The sequence below is a fragment of the Trachemys scripta genome, chromosome 23 (genome assembly GCF_013100865.1).
Source record: "Trachemys scripta elegans isolate TJP31775 chromosome 23, CAS_Tse_1.0, whole genome shotgun sequence".
NCBI lineage: Eukaryota > Metazoa > Chordata > Testudines > Emydidae > Trachemys > Trachemys scripta.
In genome coordinates, this window is record NC_048320.1 from 2,852,711 (window position 1) to 2,862,333 (window position 9,623).

General features: G+C 52.1%; 1 protein-coding gene across 1 annotated transcript in view; it reads right to left on the reverse strand.

Annotated features, from left to right (window-relative positions):
* Positions 1–9,398, reverse strand: part of SCN4A (sodium voltage-gated channel alpha subunit 4) — a 104,067-nt gene extending 94,669 nt beyond the window's left edge. Inside the window, exons 1-3 of the mRNA XM_034756257.1 lie at positions 9,309–9,398; positions 8,392–8,520; positions 3,644–3,735 (exon numbers count right to left, since the gene is read on the reverse strand). Coding sequence (XP_034612148.1) covers positions 3,644–3,735; positions 8,392–8,520; positions 9,309–9,388 — 301 coding nt within the window. The 5' untranslated portion in view covers positions 9,389–9,398. The remainder of the gene's footprint in view (positions 1–3,643; positions 3,736–8,391; positions 8,521–9,308) is intronic.
* Positions 9,399–9,623: the final 225 nt, after the last annotated feature.

Below are 9,623 nucleotides of genomic sequence, written 5' to 3' on the forward strand. Positions count from 1 at the left end.
CCCACTTCATCAGATGCATGGAGTGGAAAATACAGTAAGAAGATATATATACACAGTACATGAAAAGATGGGAGTTGCCTTACCAAGTGGGGGGTCAGTTCTAAAGAGACAATTCAATTAAAGTGGGCTATTATCAACAGGAGGAAAATTACTTTTGTAGTGGTAATCAGGGTGGCCCATATCAAACAGTTGACAAGAAGGTGTGAGTAACAGTAGGGGGGAAAGTATCAGGGGGTAGCCGTGTTAGTCTGTATCTACTAAAACAACAAGGAGTCTGGTGGCACCTTAAAGCCTAACAGATTTATTTGGGCATAAGCTTTCGTGGGTAAAAACCTCACTTCTGCATCTGAAGAAGTGAGGTTTTTACCCACGAAAGCTTATGCCCAAATAGATCTGTTAGTCTTTAAGGTGCCACCAGACTCCTTGTTGTTTTTGTAGATACAGACTAACACGGCTACCCCCTGATACTTTCCCCCCTACTGTTACTCACACCTTCTTGTCAACTGTTTGATATGGGCCACCCTGATTACCACTACAAAAGTAATTTTCCTCCTGTTGATAATAGCCCACTTTAATTGAATTGTCTCTTTAGAACTGACCCCCCACTTGGTAAGGCAACTCCCATCTTTTCATGTACTGTGTATATATATCTTCTTACTGTATTTTCCACTCCATGCATCTGATGAAGTGGGTTCTAGCCCACGAAAGCTTATGCCCTAATAAATATGTTAGTCTCTAAGATGCCACCAGGACTCCTCGTTGTTCTTACAAAAGAACAGGTTTCACCGACACATTTAGATGGATACTATGGAAACATCCCTAGACTGGCCCTAAAATCTTTCCATCACAGAAGCCATTACTGTTTTCCCCTGATGGTTTCTAACTCCCTTTCATTGTGTGTTTTTCCTCTCATTTGAAATTTGCCAAATAAAATCACAGTTAGGTTCAAATGAACAGGAGGAGGTTCCGTGCTGTTGCACCTGGGATGAATTATTTGCTAACCCTGATCTCAGGGCAGAGAATTCTGCTGCGTCCAAAGGAGTGTCTCTCTTCCTGTAACCACCGGGAGAACTTTGAGTTCTGCCACGCCCTTCCGCTCTGCTCCAAACCCTCTGACCCAGAGAAGTCTTTGTGCTTCTGAGTACAGGCGATGGAGTGACAGTTTGCATTAGGGGCTAGGTTACCTCATCTTTTGCTCTGAAAGTCCAATGGTAGCTTCCTGTCCCAAGCGGGAGCAGGGTATTGAACAGACCCTGAGAGGCCCTTGGGATGTGAAGATATTTATTCCTCTCGTGTGACGCCCAAATTAGTGATGGGACCAAGCCTCAGAATTAATCTCTGGAGCCCAAAACAGTCCCCAAGCACAGGAGTGCTCAGATCTGGCATTTGCTTTGGACCTATTTCATGTCCAAATGTTTGTCCCAGTCGCCGTGCCAATATTTCCACCTGTTGAGGTAAAACTCCAATTCTCTTAGGACCCGTCTACATGGAGAAACTGACTGGAATAACAAGAGGAGAATAAACCACTCCAGAATAACTGCTGGTGTGGTGGGGACTCTAGACCAGATAAAGAGATCACATTCCAGATTAATTACTCCGCTTGGGAAGTACATTGATTATCCTGGAATAAAAGTGACTTTCATTGTCTCCGCAGATCCCCCACCCCAACAAGCCAGCTGGCCCTGCCGTTGGCCTTGGCACCCATTTGACGCTGTTAGCCATTAGGGGAGTGGGCACATGCCCATTTGACTCCCACATTGTGGAACCGAGGGAAGATGCAAACCCCAATAATCCTATTCCTGTGCCAGGGGCTTAGGGGAGTCATTTTTTGGTTTTGCTTTTAACCCTTTGTCTGGTAGGGAGTTCAGAGGGGGCTCCCACACATGACTGTATTTTGGCTGAGGAAGGACTAATCATGTGAGTAAAACAAGCAGGCCATAGCTGGCGTTAGGTCCCTTCTGCCTTAGCAGGCGGTGAAAGAAGCCAGGGCACAAGAGTTCTTGTCCTGACGAAATATCCCCAGAGCGTCTTTGACTTGGCCACTCCTGTGATGCCCGGACACTCTCCTGGGTCTTTGCCCGAGGAATGTTAGGATCCATTGGACAAGGTTGGCAGCCACCCTTGCCAGACACCCTGCTTGCCCAAAGGGTTCTGCACTGTGCCAGCGAGGCAGCCTCCCCCTTTGAACCTGAGCTCTTGGTGTGCTTCTACCTTATCAAAACATAGAGCTATGTGTGCTCAGGGTGAGGGCCCAACATCTGGCTCATATTTGGGCACATAGCCTGGTAGTTTGAATTTACATATAACCTGGCACCATCTAGAGGCTGGGATAAGGTGACCATCAGGAGTCCCAGACCGCATATATTTGCAAAAGTAGCCTCTAAGAGTATGTCTACACTGCAATTAGATGCCCACAGCTGGCCCGTGCCAGCTGACTTGGGCTCGTGGGGCTCAGGCGAGGGGGCTGTTTAATTGTGATGTTGATGTTTGGGCTCAGGCTGGAGCCTGGGCTCTAAGACACTACGAGATAGGAGGGTCCCAGAGCTTGGGCTGCAGCCTGAGCCCGAATGTCTACACCGCCTGTTAATTTCATTGGGTGACCCTTGGTCCTTGTGCTATGTGAGAAGATAAATAACACTTCCCTATTCACTTTCCCCACACCAGTCATGATTTTGTAGACCTCTATCATATCCCCCCTTAGTCGGCTCTTTTCCAAGCGGAACAGTCCCAGTCTTATTAATCTCTCCTCATGAATAGCCCCATTGACTGAATGGGACTCACTCACATGTGTAAAAAGCAGCAGGATTCGACCCTAAAGGCTACATCTACGCTTGGAGCTAGGGGTGTGATTCATAGCTCATGCAGACACTCTTGGGCTAGCTCTTTTCAAGCTAGTAAGCCAAAAGTAGTAGTGTACCCGCACTAGCACAGTCAACGGCAAGTGGTGGCCTCGCTTAGCCACCGCCAAGACGCGCCTCCGGGGTCCAGACAGGTTTGTGCACTGGGCAGCTAGCCCATGCCACCGCTCGCCATTGCCTGTGCTACTGGAGCTACACTACTGTTTTTAGCCCAATGAGAGTGAATGCGAGTATGTCTACATGAGCTGGGAACACACGCTGAGCTCCAAGTGTAGACAGTCAAAGTCTGAAACGTATTACTTTTTTTTAAATACAGAAAATAATGCAAAACAATTACATGCATTTTCCTCAAAGTTTTCCCAGGCAAAAAAATTACTTTGGGACATGGAAAATGTCAGCTCAAAAGGCCGTTTTTTTGCAAAGTTATGCACGAGCAAAAGCAGGGTCTTATAATTGGGCTGGCAATGCTGCTGGAGCTTTTAGCACTACCAATGCCATAATGCCCCCAACTCAAAGCAAAATGCCTTCACCTCTCAATAGGCAAGGGGCCTTTTCTCCACTATCCTCCAACCTGTATAGTCAGTTATGCCAGTGACAGCGAGTGCAAAGTGGGTATAAAACACTGTCACACAAGAACAGGAGTGTTCCACACTCACTTTGCACTGATGCATGGGACAATCCAAGGTCCAGGGCAAAGATCTGAAAGCCGGCTGGTTTTTCAAGTTAAAGCTTAAACTGTGGAAAGGAACGGAGATGGTTTGGAAGGCAAATGCTCCTTGACCTACCTGGAATCACGGTGATTGTTTTCAGTGCGCGGAGGACACGGAACGTTCGTAGAGCTGAGACATTTCCCAAATCCACAAACTCTGTGGTGTAACTGAGGGAGGGGGGAAAGAAGGATTCAGAAGGATTCAGACTTTGATCTGCTGCAGTGACTGGAGGTGAGGGGTGTTTTCACAGCACTCTAGGTCATGGTCATTTTCAGAGACAAAAGCAGTAGGGCTGCCAACCTGCAGCGTTACCAGGAGGGAGCCTACAGGCTGTGTGCTGCTGTGAGTGCCTGAAAAGGACTCATTAGCACTTCACAGCTACTTGCAAAGACTAAGTGGGGAAGATCTGGAGCTGTGTTGCCTTGCGGTTTTGTCTACACTGGGAAGTTTTACACCAGGTGAGCTTTACTGATTGATTCCTGTTGATGATGATAGCATCCTTGAGCGCCAGTCTTGGACATGGCCCCACTCCGCTAGGTGCTGTATAAACACAACACAGAGATGCCCCCTGCATTCATCGGAGGTTTTTAAGAGCAGGTTGGACAAACACCTGTCAGGGATGGTCTAGCTAATCCTTAGCTGTGCCTTGAGTGCAGGGGACTGGACTAGATGACCTCTCAAGGTCCCTTCCAGTCCTATAGAAATAGAAAGAAATTAATAGAGATATCCCATCTCCTAGAACTGGAAGGGACCCTGAAAGGTCATCGAGTCCAGCCCCCTGCCTTCACTAGCAGGATCAAGTACTGATTTTGCCCCAGATCCCCAAGTGGCCCCCTCAAGGATTGAGCTCACAACGCTGGGTTTAGCAGGCCAATGCTCAAACCACTGAGCTATCCCTCCCCCAATGAAATGCCTCATGTCCACATGCTGCACTGGTGCGTCTTACTCTGGTTTCAAGCCAAGGAAGATCAAGGCCCTTATTATATTGGTGCATAAGATGTCCGCTCCACCTTCCCTCAACACCGGACATTCCGGTACTTCTGGGAATGGTGTGACCCTGACCCCGCCCCCGCCAGTGTTAACTCTGCCCTCACTGGCATGGTGATGGGTGCGAGGTCATGCCACATGCGGAGGGGGCACCATCTTTCAGAATGGGCCGCCTCACCCCCACCAGTGTGACTTTGCACACACGGTGCATGCAAGGTCACCCTGCATTCCAGAGGTGCCATTTTTAAGAGCGGGCTGGGGCAGAGCCATCTGATACGGGACAAAACCATGTCCAGTTTTGTCCAAGTACCGGGCCATCCAGTTTAATCCTGGACTAGTGGCCTCCCTACTGTGCACTAGCCTGTGCGGACAAATCCTAAGATGTGGTAGTCACACTGTCATGAGGCCACTGTGGATGATGCCTTTGGGATCTGGGCTAGGGTTGCCAGGTGTCCGGTTTTCCACCGGAACACCCAGTTGAAAAGGGACCCTGGCGACTCCAGTCAACACCGCCGACCGGGCCGTTAAAAGTCCGGTCAGCAGTGCTGCAGGTCTAAGGCAGGCTCCCTACCGTGCTGTGCCCTGGAGGTGGCCAGCAGGTCCGGCTCCTAGGCGGGGGGCCACGGGGCTCTACATGCTGCCCCCGCCCCGAGCACCGGCTCCACAGCCAGTGGGAGCTGGGAGAGGGGAGTGCCTGCAGGCGAGAGCAGCACACGGAGCCTCCTGGCCCCCCCCCCATCTAGGAGCCGAACCTGCTGGCCTCTTCCAGGGCAAAGCGCAGTGCCAGGGCAGGTAGGTAGCCTGCCTTAGATCTGCAGCACTGCCGCCCGGACTTTAATGGTGAGACTGCACCCCCAGGCAGAACCCTCAACCCCCCTGCACCTCAACCCTCTGCCCCAGCCCTGAACCCCTCATCCCTGGGCCCACCCCAAAGCCCTCACCCCCGCAACCCTCTGCCCAAGCCCAGAGGCCCCTCCCACACCCTGAAACCCTCATCCCCAGCCCCACCCCATAGCCCTCACCTGCTCCTGCACTCCAACCCCCTGCCTCAACCCGCAGCCCCCTCCCACATTCCGAATCCCTCAGCCCCACCCCCCCAGCCTGGAGCCCCTGCCTACACCCCAAACCCCTCATCCCCAGCCCCATCCCAGAGCCAGCACTCCTAACCAAGAGTCTGTACACCTCCCACATCCCAACCCCCTGCCCCCACCCACAACCTCCTCCCACATTCCGAATCCCTCAGCCCCCCCTCCGCCTGGAGCCCCCTTCTGCCTCCCAAACCCCTCATCCCCAGCCCCACCCCAGATCTCGCACCCCCATCTGGAGCCCTCACCCCCCCCCCCCGAACCCCAATGCCCTGCCCCAGCTCGGAGCCCCCTCCTGCATCCTGAACCCTCATTTCTGGCCCCACCTTGGAGCCCACACCCCTAGTTAGAGCCCTCACCACCTCCCACACCCAAACCCCCTGCCCCAGCCCAGTGAAAGTGAGTGAGGGTGGGGGAGAGTGAGTCACCAAGGGAGGGGGAATATAGTGATCGGAGGGCAGGGACTTGGGGTAGGGGTGGGCTAGGGTGTTCGGTTTTGTGTGATTAGAAAGTTGGCAACCCTAATCTGGGAAGGTTGGGAGCCATAGGCACGTTAACTAGTGGTGCGGGGGGTGCTGAAACACCCCAGGTTTTATGTTGGGTCCCGACTGCTGCCCCGCGCCTGGTGTCCCGGCTGCCGCCGCTCACCCAGGGCTCCACTTCTGGCCCCGTGCCTGGGGTCCCAGCTGCTGCCCCTGACCCCAGCTGGAGCCCCAGCCTTGGTCCCATTACCCCTGTCTGGGTCCCCCCTCCCAGAGACACGGCCCCGCTCCCAGCCCCAGTTCTGCGGGGGGTGAGAGGTGAGGAGGGAGAGACATGGATGCGGTAAGGGGGCTGGCTTTCAGCACCCCCACTATTAAAAGTGTTCCAGAGCCACTGGTGGGAGCAGGGACGGTCGGACTCTACAACATCCCCTCTGTGCTGCCACCACTCCATCCCCAGGGAGCAGAGAATCCACTGGGTCCTGTGCAGCTAGCAAGGTCTGGTCTGCCCTGGGAAATGCCATCGGGTTTAACAGTGGGGTCAGCATCACGCCTCCTGGGATCAGTGCTGGGGTCAGCACTTAGCCCACAGGAGCTGGTACCACCCATCCTGGTCTGCCTGGAGCCAGTCGCTGGTGGCCAGCATCATGTCACCAGACTCAGTGGATCAAAATAGTCTTTCATTGTGATTCCCTTTCCAAGTGAAGAGGAGGCCAGAGGAGCTCAAGCATCTTTCCCCTGCCCCTCCATGCAGGTTGTCCTACAGGAGAGAGTCTCTCTTTTTTCCCCATCTGTAAAATGGGGAGAAGGAGCCTTCACCAGAGGGCCCTGCAGGTCTAGAATCCAGGGCTGCTGAGCTACCAGGCAACCAGCACCTCCAGCTGTCACCCAGCAGCAGCTCTATCTAGCCTGTGTGCCATGACCCATGATCTGCTGGGGACCACCTTAAGGGTTTGATAGGCAGCAGCCTCATGGCTCCTATTTGGCTCCTGGCTCTATACAAACCCAAGGGACATTCCAGCAGGTGTCCAAGAGGGTTCCTGTTCTATGCTCTTAGAATTCTTGGCTTGACCTCGGCTTGTTCTGGACTTTGCCACCTGACTCAGACCTGAAAAGTGACTTGGATTCTGACCCTCGGTATCAACCCTGGCCCAGAACTGACCAGGAACTCCTCGGCTACTCTCAGCCTCAGGTTTGTTCATGTTTTGGCCCTTGGCCCTGACTGCCCTTGTTGGGATCCTGATAGCCCCTACCCCAAGCAGAGGCTGCCAAGCCTGCAAAGCGTTTTCAGAGCCTCAGATGAGGGAGCAGCGCCACGGGAATGAGAATGTTGCATGAAGGTGATGGAGGGAGGGATAGCTCAGTGGTTTGAGTATTGGCCTGCTAAGCCCAGGGTTATGAGTTCAATCCTTAAAGGGGCCATTTAGGGATCTGGGGCAAAAATCTGTCTGGGGATTGGTCCTGCTTTGAGCAGGGGGTTGGACTAGATGACCTCCTGAGGTCCCTTCTAACCCTGATATTCTATGATTCTAACACTTGCTAAACCTTATTAGTCAAACTAATCTGACTCTGCTTGGATGGAAATGCCATCTGAGGGACTACAAACAAGAAGCAAGGCTGAACCTGACAGATCAAAGCATGGGAGCTGAGAAGGGGAGTGAGGTAGTCATCAGGGTTAGGACTGGTTGAATTTAATGTCTTCACTGCCAATCTGGAAGAGGGAGTAGCTGGCACTTTACCTGGTCCCAGTGGATATTGAAGGGATGTGGTGTGAGGACAGAGAAATAATAGGAAGAGATTCACTGCAGAAATATGGGTAGGAAGTAGCACAATTTGATTCTTTCTGGGCAAAGTGAGGTAACAAGCCAGGCTTCACTGAGAGGGACAGGCAAGGTGACCTAGGTGGGCCTTGTCTGCTTTGGAGATGTACCCCAATCCTGGCCATAGGGGACCAACAACCAGAGCAAAACCCCAAGTATAGACAAGGAAAGTCACAATATACCCCAGTGAAGTTTAACCCTGCTTGGCACTGGGGTTAGCTCCATCGATGCAATCACAGCTCTCCCTGTCTACATTTGGAGTGTGGCTACTTCAGTGACTGGCCATCAAGTGCAGGAATTGGGGTATATACCCAGTGTAGATGATACCATCTCCAACGTCTCTGGTTATTTTCCAGACATTTGATTCCAATTCATCCTATACCACCAATGTTACAACTTGGTTAGCTAGGCTTCCTGCCTGTGCCATGTCCCTTACTGAGTATACTTACGCCATAACGATAACACTGAAATCCAGCCAGTTCCATGGGTCGCGTAGGAATGTAAATTGGTCAATGCAAAATCCTCTGGCTACTATCTTTATCATGGACTCGAAGGTGTATATCCCAGTGAAGGTGTATCTGAAAGCAGAAACAGTGACTTATGATAAGTAGACAAGACAAGCAGCTCAAAGGGAAAACTATCCAAGACACTTGCAAAAATGTTATGTGTATGCAGGAAAAATGGGTCCTGAGACCTTCATGGGAAAAGGGTTGGAAAATATGTCTTATCAGTCATTTCCCATGGCTGCTGACAGCAGTCGAGCTCTGCTAGCATTAGTAAAATTGGGAGCCTTAATACAGATGGGCCACTCACTACCAACACTGCTTTCAGCACCACGGGCCAGATTTCCAAATGAGCTCAGCATGGTGAGGGCAGGCGGGATCCGGGTCATTAGTGTCACCACTGGGGCTGCTGGGTGTTTTGAAAACTTCAGCCCCTGTTTAGGCACCTAAATGGGAGGCTCTTTGGAAAATCTGGCACTGATAGTGGGTGCTGAGCCATGGTTATCTGGCCCCAAATTGTGGGTGCTGAGCCCTCAAAAACCTGCTGCCTGCTCGGAGCCCTGTCTGTCCTGTAGCTGAGGCGCGGTGAGTAGTGGAGGGAGGCTGTTCAGAAATGTGCCCGTGGTTGCAAAGTCTAGAGGAGGACACAAACTTGGGTTCTGAGATCACAAACGTGGTGACAGCTCAGTCCGGGGGTCTCCAAACTACACATGCCCATTTCCCAAGGCCCCTCCACACCTTTCCCTCAGGCCCCTGTCTGATAAGCAGGACAGATTTCTGTAAGGAGCAGCCACGCAGCGAAGGGAGCCACCCTCTCCAGAGCCATCAGGAGACCAAGCAGCGAATGGAGGAAAGGAACTTACTCCACGTTCTTGGCCCATGGTGGTGGGTCGCTCATTGCCATGAACACACAGTTGGTCAAAATGGTGATCATGATAAACATGCTGAATAATTTACAACCAGGTCAAGGAAAATCTCTCTGGGCTTGTCACAGGCTCCCTTCCTCCCCCGAGTCCTTGCCAAGGCCGGGCACAGCGGTAAGAGCACATGCAGCATTTCCCTCCACCCCAGCCCTGGAGTGCGGCTCCCAGAAAAGCCGCCTGGGGCTTGTTATTCCTTTCAGAACGAGGCAGAGATGGAGAAAGCTTAAACTATTCCACCAATGGCCCCCTTCACTA